Here is a 20,273-nt window from a genome sequence, read left to right as displayed (position 1 = left end):
CCCTGGAGATGCTCGGGGAAGGGATGCAGAACTGCTCGGATCCTTCTGCAAGCTTCTGCTTGACATCTCTTGGCCATTACCTTTGTCCCTTTATTTCCCGTGTGTCATATAAGTTTTCATCCTAAGACTTGAAATGAGTGGACTTGGGAGCCAGGGAGAAACTTGTAAATCACTGATAACCTTTCTATCACCAGTGGAGTTGAAAAGTCACCGAAGTAATGTCAGTTTGTGCTTTGTATAAAGAGGTACAAGTGCTTCCTTACAGACTAGTGTGATGTCAGACGTTCGTTAGGATTGAATTTGATGCTTATTTCAGTAACTGTGTTTTACTTTATGAGGTGTTGGTCCAAAAAAAAATTTGCAAAGCATGTTTGTTACTTAAGAACAATTTACTTTCCTGTTAAGTTTTGGTCTCTGAGGACTGTTAGAGTGGATTTAGAGTGGCCATTCTGTTAAAATTGGAGGTTCTGAAACAGGTTACACGGCAGGCAGGGGACTTAGATTCTCTGGTGGTCATTATTAACATTTTAAAGTTTATTTTGTGTTTCCATTTTGCTAGAATTTTATATCTTTGGAAGTACAACTTAATTTTTTGAGGACTGGATTTAGCGATTTCTGTATTTTACATATCTAGGATTTTGGAGACTTAAAAAGAATATGGCGTGGTTATTAAGGAAATGGAGGTCGCAGTTTCCAGGATTCTCTTTGGCTTTAAAGTATGCAATTCAGTTACAAGTTCCCTAATTTGATGTTGAACTCATTTTGGTTTATAGGGCCAGACTTTTAGCACAGAGCTCTGGCACATATTTCCTAAAATATTTAAGGCAAGATTAGTAAGACAGTTAATTTAATATACAGAAGTGTCCCCTCCTAAAAATGTGACTTTGATTTGGTAATCCAGTTATACCCAGGGCTACTGATGACTAATTCCTTCTTCTTTGAAGACAAAATAAGCAGCTGTGTAACTTCAGTGGTCCAAAAGTGAATACTAGATTTCATACGTACCTGCCTTGAACTTTCTTATTCTTTGATCAGCTAGATAAATGACTTGAGTGGTTAAATGTCTGCCTGCAAAACTAAGTTCTGACCCTGATATGTAAGTATTTCTAGTGAACTATCGCTAACACATCAAAGTTGGCCTTCAGATTCGCATGCCACGTTCCTTGGATTGGCTCTGCAGTTGAAGTCTGTTTCATCTCACTGGGAAGCTAAAGTGATTCTGATTGGTAGACAGTCATAGTTAGAGATCTTTGGGTTCTTAATTCTTTTAGACCTTGACTGTGAACTTTCACGTTTATGGTTCGGATGGAGTGCTTACCAGGAAAGTGAACTGACTTGAGGGAAACTAAAGGAAGAAATGGGCAAAACTGATGCTAAAGTTTTGGATTAGTCTTAGCCATTGTGTCTATAGAGTATTGGCCTTGAGTCCTCAAAGTTACTGCTTATCTTAAGACCAGTGAATAATTTCCCAGTACTATATACTCTTATATAGTTGTACAGAAATAAACCAGTTTTATTCCTGAAACTCTGGATCTCATTCCTAGAGAAAGTGCTGTCAGGAGCGTCGTCGTTTTCTGTTCAGGAGCTGCTGCTCTCGACTTTAGAACTGGGCTGCTTTGCTGCCAGTTTTCTTAAGGCATAGGCATGGGTACTTGAATTTTGCCAAGTATGCTAATTATTTTGATTTTTAGTCACCATCATAAAGTAACAGCATTATAAGGAATTCTGTACAAATTACATCTGCTTTCTACAATTTGCTGAATTGGAAATCTTTAGGTGGATACATACGCAAAGGTTGGGGAGAAAATAGTCATTGCAAAGAAAAACTAGTAGTATATCTCAGGATTTGGACAAGGAAAGCTGTCAGTCTGGTTGTGGGAGAGCCACAAATGCCCTGAGTTCAGTAATAAGAAAAATAAGAAGTTAAATCATCTGTTTAGTGCTTATGTACTGATTTATTTTGGTATTTTGAAAATAAATTTGGTAAATTAGGAGTTCAAAAATAGTTTCACACATTTACTTCGAAGAAAATCACAGTGTAAGCAAATAATCTGAGTGGATTCATCAAAAGTTGAATTGTGCATATTCTGCAGTCACGTGCTGCTGAAAGTTTTGATGCATGTTATGCTGAAATACAATCGGAAAAGTATGCACTTGCTTGTGTTCTGAAGAGAATAATTGCAGTGAGACTTGGACAGTGGGCAGAAAGCAATTTAGTAGTACTGTACTTAGCTTTTTTTTTTTTTTTTTTTTTTTTTTGGTTAAAAATTTGTTGTGCATGTGTGCTGAGGTGGAAGATGGAATTTCCTTTAACACTGATAAGAGTAATAGAGGAAATAATAGATGTGGGTAGATCCCAGAGCAGCTTTTTCACTACATAATTTTATAAGGATGTCCTCCTGGGTAACCTTGAATTAGGAAAATGACACGTTTTTACATGTGTAAGTCTACCATGCCTTCTGTGTTTTATATGAAGTTTAAAATACAAGTCAGAAAAGGTGTATTTTGAGAGTGTCTTATATTTCATTGGTTTGGTTATAAAGTTTATAGGAAATGCTTATTTTATTGTTGGTTGTTACTGAGTCCATATTCCCTCAAGGATTCCTTATACTTTAGGGAACTTTTTGTTTTAATCCTATTAGTGTTGGCTTTTGGGTTTCATACCTTTTTAGTTATAATTGTAAGATATATTTTCTATTAAATGCTACCTGGTATACACATGTATGTAAAATTTAAACAGTTTTCAGGAGCTCTAGTGTTAGTTTGAGTTAATATAATTATTTTTTTCTAACTTAAAAACCTGATTGTGGTTGTTTAAATGGATTTCATTAGTCACAAATGAATCAAGATCCACTTTTTGAAAAACACTGGTAGATTAGTTTTCTTGCTATTACAAATTACCGCAAAGCTTAATGGCTTAAAATAATAAACCTTTGCTTATTTCATACAGTTTCTGTGGGTCAGGAATCTGGACTAGGTTAGCTTAGTGGTTCTGGGTCAGGGTCTTTCAGTCAAGATGTTGGCTAGAGGATTTGCTTCCAAAGGTGGGTCACACTCTGACAGGTTAATGCTGACAGCCTGCCGGTCTCAGTTTTCCAACACACTGCTTGAGTGTTCTCACAACATGGTGGTAGTTTGTTTCCCTCAGGGCAAGTGATCCAAGCTAGAGGAAGGAGGAAGTCGCACCACTGCCACATGCTGTTAGTTAAAAGAAAGTCACGTAAGTCCAGCCTATAGCCAAGGGCAGAGGAATTAAGCTCCATGTCTTGAAGGGTGAAGTATCAAAGAATTTATGACGTATTTTAGTAACTACCACAGTTCTGTATTTTTGCTGTTTACGGATGAATTAGGATTGAACCAGAAGCCTTGTTGAAGTCAATCTGTAAGTAATTATCTTAGTTAATTAAGTCAGTGTTTTCCTCTGAGGGCATCTAGTCTCACGCCCTCAATCTTAAATTTGAGAAGGGAGGCTCGAAGAAGTTAAGTAATTAACCAGCCCATGGCCATTCAGTCTAGAAAACTAAACCGATTTTTCTCTGATTTTTGTCATGAATAATCTGTACTGATTAAGATGAGAAAACTTGCTGGTGATTTTTAAAAATCTGAAGAAGTTAGAGTTTAGAACTGTTGTTTCCTAATCTCCTGGTTACCAAACTTCTACATGATAGTAATACTTTCATCTTATTTGGCCTACAGGTAATGCCTTGATGTCTATGAATTTGCAGACTCCTCATACCAGAACCCCCTCCTTATTGATTATAAGAGGAAACAAAATGTACTTATGAAATTAATTCAGATTATTTTACTGTTAGCTCCAGATGCTGCTTATATACAGACCTCGAGATTGTATGTAAATATTGCAAATAGCACATTTTTAGGACCTAAAAGAAGATGTTATAGCAAAGATAATCAGGGTTCGTGTATGAAAGAAAACAATACCACTTTCTGCTGTAAGATTGTCATGGAAATTTGGATCTAGTAAGATTTGTTCTAAGACTAGTTTTGGCTTTGTGGTAGAAGTAGGATGGGACCCTGACATGGGTAGTGTGAGTGGAGCCAGGATAAATTTCAAAGGCTTTTCTTGATTTTTTTCTTTTAAATCCGGTGGACTTTTTTGAGTAATAGATTGGGGGTACAGTAAATTATCTTACACCTTTGCTGTTGCAGAATTGATAATGGCTGCTTTATTCTCAAACTGCTTTCCAGTTTCTTTGACCATCAGGACTCCTCTGACAGTTGCTGGTCTGCCCTAAAGCGCATACTTACGTGATTGCCCTTCTTGTTGTCTTCCTATATCTTGTATCTCCCATCCCCACTGTAAATTCTTTCCAGGGACTTTCCTTTTCTGTATATTGCTGGTACTCAAATGCTTGCAGAATTGAATAAGTTGAAGGACCTAAGAAGATAATTTTTCCCACTAGAACTGAATGAAAAAATGTTTATTGTTGTGGAAAGCCTCCGGATATAGGTGGGAGGTGCTGGTGCTGTATATGTTAATATCTGTTCTTAAGATGCTTACAGTCCAGTGGGGGAGAAATATACTTTGCTAGTATATTCATATATTTAATATACACTTCTAAAACTACACATATTCAGAGTGTAGGGGTAGTATAAATGACGGTATTTAAGGTGAGTCTTGAAGGGTGAATAGATGTTTGAAAAATAGTTTTGTGACATGTTTGGTGGTTGTGCATTTCATTTCCTTTTTTTTTTTTTTTTGAAAATTTTATTTATTTATTTGAGAGAGAGAGAGAGCAAGAGTGAGCATAGGGAGGAGCAGAGGGAGAGGGACAAGCAGACTCTGGACTGAGCACACAGCCCGACGTGGGGCCCAATCTCATGATCCTGAGATCATGACCTTAGCTGAAATCAAAGAGTCGGACACTTAACCAACTGAGCCACCCAGGTGCCCCAAGTGGTTCTGCATTTCTCAGCTTTACTCCTTCATTATACATCTGCCTTGAATTGTTTTATTGTTGAGTTGCCATCGTATTTTGGTAAGTTGCTTTTTTTCTGTGGCATGCACGCTCTTTTTATATTATTTCTCTAGAAGTGTCCTGTCTAATTCAGTAGCTACTAGCCGCATGGGGGTATAGGCGGGGTATAGGCGACCATATTGGACAGCACAGATATAGAACATTTCTATCGTTGCAGAAGGTTCTGTTGGACCATTCTGTTCTAGAATCATGTTTTGCTTATCTGACATTTTCACGTTAGGGTAATGTATTGAGTTAGGGGTATAATGAATAAACAGTAGCTTTCTGACATCATTGGAAGAGTCTGAGTGGTTGGTATTTATGAACAGAGGGGAGAGAGTATAGGATATTTACATTGGTGAAGAATATAGGTGTTGGAGTCAAATCTAGGTTGGAATCATGTTCTCTGTACCTGGGCATGTACTTCACTTCTGAGCCTCAGTTTTTCGTTTTACTTAAAGCTATTCTTAAGATGCTCACAGTCCACTGGGGGAGGACACAATCATATATATTATTTTATATAGTATATAAAATATGTATTATATATTTATCTCATAGGTTTGTGTGCATATAAAATAAGAATGTGTGTAAGGGCGCTTAGCACAACACTTCAGTACATGAGATTATTGACATATTTTTGAAATAATCACTGATTAAAGAAATTAGAAAAATTTTTGCTTATAGAGTTGTGTTTGACTTGGGATTTTTATGTTTGAAAGTGAAATCAGTGATGAAATTTATAGGGAAAAACGACTTCCCCTTATAACCGTGTGTCTATGATATTGACTTGTTTTTCTTTATGAAAATGATTGATCATTGGTGGGGGAGATTCCCATTTTTGGTAGTTTGTCCATTAAAGATCTGTGGAGTGGCAGGAGTGTCCTTTGAAAAAGTTATCTATTAAACATTACTTTCTAAAATGTGGTCTGAAGATAGGATAACCAGCTGGCTCCTTTGCCCAGGCCTTTCCCAGCCTAGCATTGGAAGTCTGGCTGCTGCGGGAAACCCCTCAGTGCCAGGAAGTCCAGGATCTGAAAGGGCCACATAAAATTCAAGGATTCCAGTTTATCAGATTTCATTAGTGAACCACAGGACAAGTATTCAAACTAATCTTACTTGCCATCAGAGTGCTTAGAGTCAAAAATCTCTAAGGTAACCAGAACCCAAACCACATGAGGCTTTTTAGATTAAGATAATACTCTGCATTTAAAGACTAGTGTCTGGTGGTTTAGATTTGACTGGAATTACATCATTTTTTGTTAGTTTGTTGCCTTCTGTAAGTCTTCATGTGATGGGTTCAAGAAGCAGTCTAGTACATATTTTTATATTAGCAGTATTCAAAAAAAATTGTTGTGGTAAGCAAGTTTCTACGACTCATGTATAGAAGCTAGGTTAAAAGTCAAGTTAATACTTAACCAGAATCTCTCCTGTTTTGGGCTTTTCAATTTAAATAGTGTTGTCTAAATCTCACATAAATTTTAGTTTTTTTAGTTTATTTAACTATTGTGTTCACTTTTCTGATTTTTCATTCCACCCCTCTACCGGTTCTATAGATTTCTCTGTAGAGCATTTCTGTTTTTAAGCAGATTACTTAGTTGTTTGTTTTCCTGCTGCCTTCATTTGATTGTAAGCTTCATGAAAGTAGGAGCCCTTTCTGTCACTGTGTCTTGGAGTCCAGAGTAGCACGTCCTAACTTCTGAGTAAGTATTTGTTGTGTTACTTGAAAGAATGAGTATCTCCGTGAGTAGGTTTTACAGTTCTGCATGCTTTCCAGCCTATTTTATCATAACAGTCTAGGACATGTTGAAACATTTTGTTTTTATTTTAAAATTTTTATTTTTTAATTTTTTGGGATTTTATTTATTTATGTGTCAGAGAGAGAGTGCGTGCGAACATGTGAGCACAAGCGGGGGGAGCAGCAGGCAGAAGGAGAGGGAGAGGGAGAAGCAGGCTCTCCGCTGAGCAGGAAGCCCAATGTGGCACTCCATCGCAGGACCCTGGGAGCATGACCTGAGCTGAAGGCAGACGCTTAAACGACTGAGCCACCCAGGCGTCCCTATTTTTACATTTTTTAAAAAGAGTTACTTATTTGGGGGCGCCTGGGTGGTGTAGTCGTGAAGCGTCTGCCTTAGGCTCAGGGCGTGATCCCGGCGTTCTGGGATCGAGCCCCGCATCAGGCTCCTCTGCTGGGAGCCTGCTTCTTCCTCTCCCATTCCCCCTGTTCGTGTTCCCTCTCTCGCTGGCTGTCTCTCAAATAAATAAATAAAATCTTAAAAAAAAGAGTTACTTATTTGTGAAAGAGCACACAAACACAAGCCAGGGAAAGGGCAGAGGGAGAGAATATCCAAGCGGACTCCCGCTGAGCACGGAGTCTGACACAGGGCTCTGCCCCACAACCCATGAGGTTAGGACCTGAGCAGAAACCAAAAGTTGGATGCTTAACCTACTTGAGCCACCCAGGTACCCTGAAACATTTTGTTTTTAAAGAAACATTTAAATCTTTGTTTCCAGTTGTGCAGAAGGAGTTAAAAGATCTGGCCTTTAAAAAATCCTGTTTTGTTAAACCCTTGACGAAAGCTCCCATGAGGAAAGGGAATTTGGAATAGTGACCTTAAAATTTCCTTTAAAAAATGGCAATTCATAACCAGTGGAGAGAATTGAAAGTTAATAGATTTGGATTGGAAGTATTTGGAAAAACTTCCTCTACTCCTCTTCTTCACCTCACAGCACCGGCCCCACATATTCAATTTGTAAAGGCAGGAAGGGGAGAGCATGAGGAGATTGGGTTGGGGAAAGAAAGAGAATTGAATCACCTGAGGTGATTTAGTACTTAGTACATTAAATGGAGCAAGAGATTGCTAATGAATTTTATTGAAAATATGTATCCATGAAGTGAGGACAAATCAGTAAATAGTCTCTTAGTTATTGGTACTCAGAATTTAGTGAGCATGGGAATCTCTTGGAGAGTTGTAAAAAACATTCCTTAGTTGCAGCCTCAGAAATCCTGACTGCAAAACACAGGAATCTATATAAATTCATGGACACCCAGGTGTTTGCTGATGGAGTTGGTCTGAGCACCACACTTTGGAAAAACTGTTAAGTGATAGACCGGAGAATAATTAAAAATAGGTGAATATGATTAAGTTTTGGCAAAAATTTCTGATACTAGAAACATTTATATTGATTTTATATGTAAAAAACAGTCCTGCTTCTCACAGCTGTGGTGATGTGAGAAGCCACCCCAGAATGCGTATTGGCAGCTGCCTGGTACACGCAAAATGTGTTGAATTTAAAAGTCTTTTGGGGCTTGCACTGAATAGCCAACTCATTTCAAACAGTGGAAATACTACTTTATATTTAAGTGAACTCCATCCATTTAGGTGCAGGATTCTCTAATGTCGGTCTTTAAGTCTCTCATGATGTTTCTCAATTGGAGTCAAGGGTGGGGGGGCTCCTGGTGATTTGATTTCAACCTCCATTTAATCTCAGAATCCTATGGATTTTTACTCAGAGGGATTGTAGTAACAGTAAACTCCTAGCTTCACATGTTAATTCCATTAATCCTCACAGCCACTCTATGAGGTAGTGGTACTGTTAAACCCATTTTACAGATGAAGAAACCGAGACCCAGAGAGGTTCAATGATTGGCCCAAGGTGATAAAACTAAATAGGTGGTGGTGAGGAATTCAAATCCAGGTTGGTCTTAATCACTGTACTCTCATGAGTGATAGAAATTTGATACCACTTTGAGGAGTGCTTCCAAGGCCACTGGTGAATGTACTTAACTTTAGGCTCTCCTCTGTCTTCTGGTAGGATTTCTTGGTCATTTTGATGTTACAGAAATTGTGATCATGAAAATCAATCTTCTGTTACATAACCTAAAGTAATTAAAAAAAAAAAACCCTCTTTCCTATAACTTAAGTTGGAGCTTTCATCATAAATTTAAGCAGTTGGAAAAGATGCAATTTCTGATGAATCATAAGTATTGATACTTAAAGGTATTATATCAATCTTTTAATGTATCTAGTCGAATGTAATACTGTAATGATCTGGTGTCTGATTGCTTTAACATAAGTAAATTCAAATTTAATACTGTTCCTTTTTTCTTCTTGTAAAACTGTTACATTTCCCCCACAAAATGTTTACCTAATAAATTTTTATGCTTGAAGGTCTTAGTGATTATCCTTTTGTTCTTTGCAGCATGTTTGTATATAAGTTGAAATGTTAGATTTTGCCATGACCATAAGACACCAGATGTTCTTATTTTGTTGTTAAAATTGTTGTAATTAACACACAGTTGACCCAAACAGCAAATTGTACATATTGATACTTGGAGTAAAACTTTATTGGAAATGCCCCTCTTAATAGGTGGGGGATTATATAGTTCCCATTAAATTAGAAATATTTGTTGACCAATATTTCAAATTGTGTTCTTGTTGGCTTCCCAAAGATTTCTAAATGTAAGTTAAATATGTTTATAGGTTTTTAAATACAGTGGACCAAACTAAAATTGAAGATGGGTGAGAAGGGAAGATGGGAAAGCTGAATAGGCTTCATACATTGGCTGCAGGTGTGTATACAGGCACAGCAGCTTTATGTAAGTGCTTCTGTGGAACTTAAGGATCTAGAAAGCATTCCTTGAACTCTCCATGCCCACGTGTTCCTTAGGAAGTCTTGGGATATAGGTACCTTAGCAGACTGCTACTCAAGGAGAATTCTTGCAGTGTGCTGAAAATGGTACCAGGATGTTTACCTTTGCACTGTTAGAGCAAATAAGTACATAAAAATAGTAAGGGTATAGGTAGATGTGTATTCTCTAGGTGAAATACTGTAGCAGTTAAGTTGCAAAATGTCTCAATTTAGAATAGTAATACTGTATTCATGGATATAAACCTTGAATAACAGGTTTCATTAAACTTCACAGTTCCATTTATATGCAGGTGGATTTTTTCCATAAATATAGTACATACAGCATATAAATGGATTTTCTCAACCTTTACCTTGCCTTATTGTTAGAGTAAAAAATGGAACAAATGTATTAATTGACTTATCGGTAAGGCTTCTGGTCAACAGGCTATTAAGTTTTGGGGGAGTCAAAGATAACAGATTTTCAACTGGGGGGGTGGGTGCTCTGACCCCTCATTTAATGGTGAACTATAATGTATGAAAAATACATTTAAATTCATTGTGGGAAGCATATGGAGCAAGTGGGGGTTATGCATTAAAAACAAAAAAGGAATTTACTTTTTAAAGATTTATTTTAGAGCATGGGGGGAAGGGGGAGAGGGAGAAGGAAAGAGTCTCAAGTAGGATCTGTGCTGAGGGCAGAGCCCAGCATGGGGCTCGATCTCACGACCCTGAAACCACGACCTGAGCCGAAACCAAGAGTTGGAGACTGAACCAACTGCTCCACCCAGGTGCCCCAAAAGGACTTTGCTTTTTAAAAATGTTTATCAATTCAAGATGGTAACCATATAAATGTCAAGTTCTTTGTTCTTGGCATTTTTTCATTTCCCCAAAGTATGTGTGAAACTAAGAGTCTGGGAAGAATATTTTGACTAGGCTGGTAGTAACAGCATGGGTAGTGCTGATTAATGAAGTGCCAGTGAGCAGCCATACTGAAATTATGCCATCCAAAGTAGGTACAGAAAATTCACTGCTGTCATCACAAACCTGTGTTACGTATTTCAGCACTCCAGAGTTCCCTGTATTGTTCTCTTAGAGCTGGGATTTCCTGGAGACGGGAGGGATGGTGTCCAAAATCTAAGCCTTTTGGCTTTAATAAGTATCTTTACCTAGATTTCCTAGATGTTAAGCTTTTTATAGTTCTTTTAAAATATCTTCCTTTCAAATTCTCAGTGTTAAAGACCCGAACACCAGATTCTTCATAATTTTTATTTAAGTAATACATACAGGAGCTGAAGAAGATCATCGCAACCTCTTGATTAAAAATATTAAATACCAATTAAATAAGAGATTTTCCCCAACAGTGAGCATTTATTTTTGATTGTAGAACTTGAATATCTCTTGCACTGATACTTTTCTCTGGTTATCACTTGATCAGAAAAAATACTCGTCCCAGCTCAAACATTACCTTAGGGTGATAAGAAGTGAGGTTTATTAATTTCATAACAAATTACTGGTAAAAACAACTGATTTTTCCAAAATTGTGATTAATGAAAAATGCTCCTGAAGTCTTTCCCACATGGCAAGCTGTAGATAATGGGGCAAAGGTACTTGCTGCTGGATTGTACATGAGAAATCTGCAGCTAGAACTTTCTCTAAATGCTATCTTCAAAAATGGAACTCCTCCAAAAATCTCACTTTGTGCATTTGCAGTATTTCCATAGTCACTTGAAACTTGCCTCACTTCCAAATAGACTTAGTAATTAGAACAAAAAGGGATGCTCTTTTCCACTGTCACTTTCTACGTCAAATTATTTTTTAAAGATTTTTAATTTTTTTTTTTTTCAGTTACACCCAGTGTGGGGCTTGAACTCACAGCCCCGAGACCACGAGTGGCATACTGCACTGACCGAGCCAGCCAGGTGCCCTTGTTTTCATTCTGAAAAGCTGTGTACCTCGATGGTGATAAGGATGACGATCATCCACTCCAGGCGCAGCGCCCTCTTCTCCGTCAGGTGATTCCGCATCAGAACTGTCAGCTCCATGCAGTGCTGAAGCTTTTCATTCATAACCTGCATTAGGAAAATCTTAGGGAATACCCTGTTTTATGTATGAACAAGCGTGAGAACTAGGTAACATCACATTTCAAAATTCTAAAGGTCTGAAATAGGTAAACGGAATTTACCCTCCAATTCTTGCTCCATTCTCTCCCCAAGGCCACCTGCCAATGTTAACCTGCCTCTTGTGAGTTCATCTAGAGACACTTTCTAATGCACAGACCAGCAAGAAGTACTTTACCTACTGAAGCTCTCAGATTCTTAAGATTTTGATGGAAGATGTAGAAACTAAAGGTTTTGAGTCCTAGTTTTTGGTAGCTGCCCTTGGGAGTTCAGTAGTTAAGAAAGGCAAACTTGAAACGTGTTATGGCCGAAACGCCCAAAAGATGATATATACAGGGGCGCCTGGGTGGCGCAGTCGTTAAGCGTCTGCCTTCGGCTCAGGGCGTGATCCCAGCGTTCTGGGATCGAGCCCCACATCAGGCTCATGCACTAGGAGCCTGCTTTTTCCTCTCCTGCTCCCCCTGCTTGTGTTCCCTCTCTTGCTGGCTGTCTCTGTCAAATAAATAAAATCTTAAAAAAAAAAAAAAAAAAGATGATATACACAATGATTACCTTCTAGAATTGTTCAGGCTCTTCTGTGCAGACCCCCAAATGGTACCATGTGACCAGCAGCACACTTGCTGTTAGCTGGCACTGCTTTTAGTGCTGAGCTGCAGAGCTTCCGGGCTCTGATGCCCCGCCACATGCTAGTTGGTGCAGAGTCACAGAAAACAGAATCTTTGGGGGTTGTTTATTTTTTAACAGATTTTATTTTTAAGTAACCTCTACACCGAATGTGGGGCTCGAACTCATGACCCCGGGATCAAGAGTCACATGCTCTACAGAAAGCCAGCCAGGCACCCCCAGAAAACAGAACCTTTGAGTTTAAGACCTGGATGTGACCGCTGGTAGTGGTACCTCCTTAATCTCTATCTCACGTTCTTTTGGAAATTGGAAAAAGTCTGGAAACATTTAAAGTAGTTTGATTCCCCCTGATAACTGATGGGGCATGCTGAGGGTGTGGGTTTGGTCTGGAAATTTGAGACAATTGTCACAGACGCATTTTTGGGGACTGACGGAAATGTGTTAGCATACTGTATGTACTATGGTTATGCAGAGCATTAAACTGCCTCGGGGTGCCTGGTGGCTCAGTCAGTTAAGCTTCTGCCTTCCGCTTGTCATGATCGCAGGGTCCTGGGATCCAGCCCTGCGTCCTACTCCCTGCTCAGCGGGGAGTTTACGTCTCCTTCTCCCTCTGCACCCCACCCCTACTTGTGCTCTTTCTCTCCTCCCTCTCTCTCATCTTGAAAAAAAAAAAAAACAACTGCCTCAATAATGAGAACACAAGGGACCACAGTCATAGCATATATTCACCAGGTTTCCAGCCGTTATGGCCATCCTGTAGTTTCCACTCTGTGTCAGTGCTGAGAACAGTGCCTCCTCTCCTGCCTTCCTTCCAGTTTCTATTGGCTGCTCCATCTTGGTCTATAAACATGCTCATCCTCAGGCTGGCTTCTCTCTTCAGGGTGCTGGCCTGACCCTCTTCCATTTTCTTTCACCTCTGACTAGACACGTTCTTCCTCCACTTCCTCATCACCCAGTTTATTCTTTAGCCCTTAGAAGTTCCATATTACAACTCTTCTGAAACTTCTGTTTCCAAATTAGTAAATCTAACAACTTTTCTTGGTTCGAAACCTCAATGAACTCAAGCGTTTGACACCACCTAGACATGCACACTTCCTTTGGCGTTTTTCTCCCCTAAGATTGAGGTTCTACCTCTGGCCGTCATCTTTTCCTGGGTTTTCTCTACCTCCCCTTGCCTTTAGATGACATTTCCCAAAGTCCTGATCTTGTCCTTCTTGTCTTCTAGCTCTACACTCTGCATTACCGCACCCTAAACTTTGGTCACTTTGCATCCCACCATCACTCTGTGATGTGTGTGCCACCTGTACTATTATGTAATTTCCAAAAGACTTTGCTTCATACGTAAACTGCCATCGCCATAAATGGACAACAGTGTGATGTGAAAACAGTGTTGCCTACAGGAAGCTGAGCCTGACCCCCGGGAAAGTGGGAGTAGCATACATTGGAGGGCCCATCAGGAGCCACTAAACCACTAAACCAAACTAGTTCAGGGTCCATGTGTCACCTAAATTCATCTCTTGAACAAGTGTATGTTTCCCACATTGTGGGAAAGGCTTAAACTACTCTTTTCTACTCCCGAATGTAACTGTTTCTCGTTTCTTCTCTGACTGAATTTCTAACTGCCTATAAAACATCTTATGGATTTCCTGACCACACCTCAAATTTAATGTTTCTCAAACTAAAACTGACATCGTGTCCAAGTCTATCCCTTGTCTTGGGTTCCCTTTCTCCGATCAGGTCATGCTGTCTTCCCAGTCACCTGGGGTGGAGATTTTTTTAAATTATTTGAGAGAAGAGAGAGCACAAGCAGGGGGAGCAGCAGGCAGAGGGAGAGGGAGAAGCAGACTGTTCTTAAGAAATAATGACTATTTCATGAAGACCTCCTATGTAGTATTAAGGAATACTAAGAAGGGGATAGATTCAAGACTGTCCATCATGGGGCATAACTGTAGGCAATGGGAATTAGAGATCAAAGATCTCCACCCCAGAGGTGCCTGGGTGGCTCAGTCCGTTAAGTGTCTGCCTTCAGCTCAGGTCATGATCTCAGGGTCCTGTGAGCAAGTCCCATGTCGGGCTCCCTGCTCGGCAGGGAGTCTGCTTCTCCCTCTGCCCTTCCCAACTCCCTGCCCTCCCACCCCCGACTTGTGCTCTCTCTTGCTTGCATAAATAAATAAATAAATAAATAAATAAATAAAATAAATAAATAAAATAAATAAATAAATATATATATCTATCTTAAAAAAAAATAGGCAGGTGCCAGGAAGAAAGGGTAGGGAGCCACAGACAGGGGAGAGCGTCTCAGACAGGAAACAGCATAGAGGCAAAGCATGCTAGATACTTAGAAGGAAGTACTTGAAAATGAGGTTGAAAAGGTAAGTTAGTGCCAAATTGTGAGAGGAACTGTAGACCCTAATTCCTGGGACCTGTGAATACGACATGACAAAGGAGAGTTATGACCTCATATGGAATTAATGCTGGCAATCAGCTGATAGCTTAAGACAGGGAGATAAACCTAGATTATGGCGGGGGGGGGAGGAAGTCCAGTGGAATCATGGGGGTCCTTAAAAGTGGAACTGGCAAGTACAAGAGCCAGCCATTGAAGTGATGCCATGTGAGGAGCCCTCAACTCGCCTCTGTTACATGAAGGGGCTGCAAGCCAAGGAATGTGGGCTGCCTGTGGCAACTGCAAAAGGAAGGAAAGAGCCTTTTCCTACACAGAGCCTGCAGAAAGGAACACAGCCTGCCAACACCTTGATTTTGGCTCAGTGACTCATGTCAGACCTCTGACCTACAGAGCTGTAATACAATACATTCGTGTTAAGCCAGTTTGGGGAAATTTGTTACAGCAGCAAGAGAAACTTACTACATGATGCTGCAACATTGGAATTTTATTAATGTGGAGTCCTTTGTTCAGTCTTCAAGTACTGGTTGTGTTGACTGTACTGTGCTGGGCAGAGGACATGGAATGGTGAATAAGACAGACACATGTCTGCCTTCCAGCTAAAAGGTCCAGTGGAGAGGCTGGGGGCAGTCAGGAAGGTCTGAGAATGGTCTGGGGGAGAGAAGAAGGTGAGTGGCAGCAGGAGGGTTATAGACGGGGGCCTGAACAGGGGTCAGTATGGTATCCCCCGTTTCACCAGCCGAGGGCCTGTCATACAGACTTTCCATAGATATCTGTTAATGAACGAATGACACTGGGAAGAAAATGAAAGGATGGTGTGACTGGACGTGGAGGGTGAAGGAGAAAGAGGAAACCACCATGCCTTTCAGTTTTCTGGTTGACGGACAGATGGAGGAGGCTAGTGGTCCTGCCATGAGCTGAAATGGAGAACAGAGAAGGTTCATTGTTTCCTGGGAGAATACATGGGTTTCGTTTTGAAATCTTAATCACTGATGAATTCTACAAATATTTACTGAGCATGTGCTCTATGTGAGGCCTTGCCAAGAACTGGGAAGATAACAGGGAAGAAAATAATGCTAGTCTCTGATCTCAGGGAGCCGACATTCTAGTGTGGAGTGACACACAGAACTGACTTGCAAAGGGACCCTACAAGATACGTCTGTGTGGAAGACATGTGAGATTTTAGTAGGCAACAGAAAACACCTGGAAGGCAAGCAGAGAACTGAGGTTAGAGATACTTATTTGAAAATCATCAAGAAAACATGGGAGCAGAAATCGTGGAACCGAAGAGGAGCGCTGTTGGAGCAGGCAGCATGAGGAGAGAAGCCAGGACAGAACTCTGGAGGACACCCACGGAGAAGGGGTGGCGAGGGACCCACCTCCGCCTGGCTTTTCTGCTCCCACTGCACTGCTGTGCCTCCCCTCTGATCTTTTCCAGTCGTCTCTTAACTACCACATGAAAGGACTTGACCTCCATCCTCAACTTCTTGGACTCCTTTCAGCACATCTCATGCCTAATACTATTTTTTTCTCAAGATTCTTTTCTCTGGGGGAAAAAAACCAACCAAACAGATGGAACAAAGAACAACCTTCTCCTGGCATTACCACGAACTCTCTTCGTCCTGGGCGTCGTCTTGTTAGACGGTCAAGCCAGTTGAAGGGCAGCACCAGCTCTTAATTCTCTTTTGTATCATGTGCAGCACCAGTGTCGTGTTGAGCACGTGAAGGAAGGCTAAATTCTTTCAACTTCTTCTAAATCATCTTCACATAACCCAACTGGTCTTAACTGCCCTTGGCGTGATAAGAAAAGAGTCTGAAAGGGGTGACTGGGTGGCTCAGTCGGTTAAGCGTCTGCCTTCGGCTCAGGTCATGATCCCTGAGTCCTGGGATCGAGCCCTGCATCGGGCTCCCTGCTCAGTGGGGAGTCTGCTTTTCCCTGCCCCTTCCCCCTGCTCGAGCTTTCTCTTGCTCTCAAATAAATCAATAAAGTATTTTTTTTTAAAAAAAAGGAAAGTACTCTGAGAAACAAAATCTGGGAACTTTTAGGTATGCTTGGTAACTTGTGGAAGATTTAACACCAAAAAGATGGCTCACAGTGGGCCTGGGAAATGAACAATTAGTGTAATGACTCAATCAAGCCACGAAGGGGATGATGGTAATGATAATTGGTCACCTCAGCTACAGGGGAGAAAAATTCAGTGGGACGTGAGAGTTCCATAAAAACTGTCAGTTACCAAAGGAATTCTGATGAGTGTAAGTTTTAGTTGATATGTAATGAGTTTTCAGAAACAGAATGTCCAAATCCATTAGATAAAGTGAAATGTAGTTCAAACCCATGTGGCCATCATGCCCAGCAGCCATTTACCTGCTAGAGATCCCAATTCACATACCTTGCCCTCTGGGCCCATGAGCCAGATACTCCCTCCGTCTCTGGTGTGCCCATCATATATTTAGATATTTAGGGGGAAAGTAGCTTCTATCCCTTTTGCTGCTGTGTTTTAAGAAAGGAGAGGGGGAATCCCACGAGTGTAGCTCCAATTTCCTGTAAGTCCCTTTCCCCCCTAATACATTGCCACTTCTACTTTTAGCTATCTTGCCCCAGTTCCTAACATAGAATCCAATAAAGATGTGGTAGAAATATGTAATTTATAAAGATAATTAAAATGAATCTTGAATTTTAGCTCCTAAAGAAAAAATAAAGTGGAGTTTCAGGGACTGTTGGTATTATGGAATTAATGTTTGTGTCCCCCTTAAATTCTTATAGTGAAACCCTAATCCCCAAAGTGACGGTACTTGGAGATGAGGCATTTAGGAGGTGATCAGGTATAGGTGAGGTCATGAGGGCAGGGCCCCTATGATGGAATTCATGTCCTTACAGGAAGAGCGGACACGAGACAGCACTCTCTCCCCTGCCACGCGAGGACACAGTGAGAAGGTGGCGGTCTATGAACCGGAAGAAGGCCCCCAGCAGGAACCCGGTCTGCACACGTAATCAGAACACCCAGATGCAGTGTGGAAGTGCTGCACGCGAGAGATACCTACAAATACTCCAGAAGCACAGAGGCGCAGACCAGATGGGAAACCTTTCCGAGGACGTGACATTTGGGCTCACCAGGCAAAATGCAACCAGGCATGGTCCTGGCCCAAAGGTACGAAAGGAATCAAATCACATTAACTTGAAAGAACATAAGCTACAGATGTATCTATGATGATGCGAAATTTTAAAAGACCCTGATTTTTGTTCTGATTAACTGCAATGTATGCAGTCTCCCGATGTACTCAGCTGAGGACTGAGAAGCCAGTAGTACTGTCCTTATATCTCGTTCGTATGAGATTTTTTAAAAAACTGCCACAGAGCTGACTTGTTCCAGGACTTTTCCAATTTGGGGACTGACGGACCCCACTGCACCTGCTCTCTGGGCTGCACAGTCAACTCTCCAATGGTGTCTCCACTGCAGGTGCCCATCCTGGTTTAGCAGAGTGATGACGCAGTGGTACTTTCTCCAGGTTTCCCCTTCCTTCTCAGTCGTTTGATTCTCGTCCCACTAGTTGATTATTTCATTGCATTTCCGTCTTCATTATTGATCCTGCTCTCACATTTCTCTTCTTCAACTCTGGCTTTCCTGTTGAATGTAGCACTCATGTGGAGTAAGTTCCTGAAAGACATCCTTATTTTTATACTTCTCCTCTGAACCGTACCCTCAGACCACCTTCATAATTGGTGACCATGATCTTGTTTCTCCTGTCCTGTGGTCTTGTGCACGAGGGACAGGTGAAGGACACCCTGGGCATCAGTAGTACAGACCCGTGACTTGAGGGAAGACAGGATGGGCTGGGGGGGCATGCAGCTCAAGCTCCAAGCCGCCGGTTACCTTGGTTCTTGCTCACCACCTTTACTGACTCAGTTAGGCACAGCAGGCTGGGCATCAGAAGAGGGAGAGAAGGTCTGCATCTGCTCGGTGGCGATGACTTTATAACTCGTCGCACTGATCCTGAGTCCATCGCACGTCTCCATTCCAAGAGAGAAAGGGACATCCACGAGCAGTAACTCTGAGTGCTCTCAGATTTGTCCCCAGCGAATGTGTCTCAGTGACACTGATGTTTTTGTTTAGTTTGTTATTACAGAATTCTCACAAGATGCTGTATTTTCAAATTAACTTTACTGAGGCATAATTTACATAGGGTAAAATGTAGCCATTCTAAGTATACAGTTGGAAGACTTAACAAATGGATTCCCTTGTAACTGCCTACACAACATTTCCATCCCCCCAAAACGTTCCCCTGTGCTCGTTTGGAAACTACAGCCCCATCTACTCACCCCCTCGTCCAGCTCCAGGGAATCACTGACCCACTTTCTGTACCTATAGATTCGAATTGCCTTTCTAGATCCCATAATTACAACAGCACATGTTTTTGTGTCTAGATTTTTTTCACTCGGCATGACTCTGATATCTGCCCATGTTGTGGCATGGATTCAGTAATTAATTTACTGTTGCTGAGTGGTATTCCACTGTATGCACACACTGTGTTTATCCACTCACCTACTGATGGGCACCTGACTGCTGTTTTTGGGCTATTACGAGTTTGGGGCCAGTATGAATAAAGCTGCTGTGATCATTTGTGTATGAAACAGTGTGAGGACATGTGTTTTTATTTCTCCTGGGTAAAATACTTCAAGACGTGGAATGGTTGGGTCTTACAGTAAGACAATGGGTAAGTTTATGAGAAACTGCCAAGCTACTGTACCAGTTTATATTCCCACAAATCATGAAGCTCCAACTGCTCCACATCCCTTCTAACACTTGGGATCAGTCTCTTAGATTTTAGCCATTCTAATGGGTGTGTAGTGAAATCACGTTGTAGTTTCGATCGCACTTCCCTGGTAAACAAGGATGTTGAACATCTTTTCATGTTCATTTGGCCATTTGCATTGTTTTCTTTTGGGAGGTATCTGTTCAAATCTTTTGCCCATTTATATATCTTTATCTTTATTTTTTTAAAAAGATTTTTATTTATTTATTTGAGAGAGAGCCAATGAGAAAGAGCGTGAGCAGGGGGAGGGGCAGAGGGAGAAGCAGTCTCCCTGCTGAGCGAAGAGCCCTGCACGGGGCTCCATTCCTGGACCCCGGGATCATGACCTGAGCTGAAGGCAGACTCTTAACCGACTGAGCCAGCCATGTGCCCCTCTTTGCCCATTTAAAAAATTGGGCTGTCCTTTAAACACTGAGTAGAGAGAGTTCTTTTTCTATGCTGGGTAAGTTCTTTGGCATGTATGTCTACTGAGAACATTTCCTCCCAGCCTGTGGGACACTTAACAGTGTCCTTCAAAGATGTTTTTAGTTTTGATGAAGTTCAACTCACGAAGTTTTCCCTCCAAAGTTCATGCCTTTTTTTTTTTTTTTTTGGTCCTAAGAAATCTTTGCCTGGCTGAAGGTCATGAGGCTTTTCTCCTATATTTTCTTCCTGAAGTTTCATAATTTTAGCTTTTATATTTAGGTCTCTGATTCATTTTAAAATGGTGTGAAA

At 40.9% G+C, this 20,273-nt stretch overlaps 1 protein-coding gene and 1 long non-coding RNA gene across 3 annotated transcripts in view; one reads left to right on the top strand and one right to left on the bottom strand.

Moving 5' to 3' along the window:
• Positions 1–4,736: 4,736 nt before the first annotated feature.
• On the top strand, positions 4,737–19,502 carry LOC130543524 (uncharacterized). Its single transcript, XR_008958920.1, has 2 exons — positions 4,737–9,546; positions 17,626–19,502. It is a non-coding gene; the product is annotated as an uncharacterized LOC130543524 (long non-coding RNA).
• RMND1 (required for meiotic nuclear division 1 homolog) overlaps positions 10,861–20,273 on the bottom strand; it is a 39,749-nt gene continuing 30,336 nt past the window's right edge. For both annotated transcript variants that reach the window (XM_026505062.4, XM_026505061.4), the window contains exons 11-12: positions 11,558–11,674; positions 10,861–11,070 (exon numbers count right to left, since the gene is read on the bottom strand). In XM_026505062.4, coding sequence (XP_026360847.2) covers positions 11,029–11,070; positions 11,558–11,674 — 159 coding nt within the window. In that variant the 3' untranslated portion in view covers positions 10,861–11,028. The remainder of the gene's footprint in view (positions 11,071–11,557; positions 11,675–20,273) is intronic.

The sequence above is a fragment of the Ursus arctos genome, unplaced genomic scaffold (assembly GCF_023065955.2).
Source record: "Ursus arctos isolate Adak ecotype North America unplaced genomic scaffold, UrsArc2.0 scaffold_13, whole genome shotgun sequence".
Taxonomy (NCBI): Eukaryota; Metazoa; Chordata; class Mammalia; order Carnivora; family Ursidae; genus Ursus; species Ursus arctos.
This window is presented reverse-complemented; position numbering and strand designations above follow the sequence as displayed.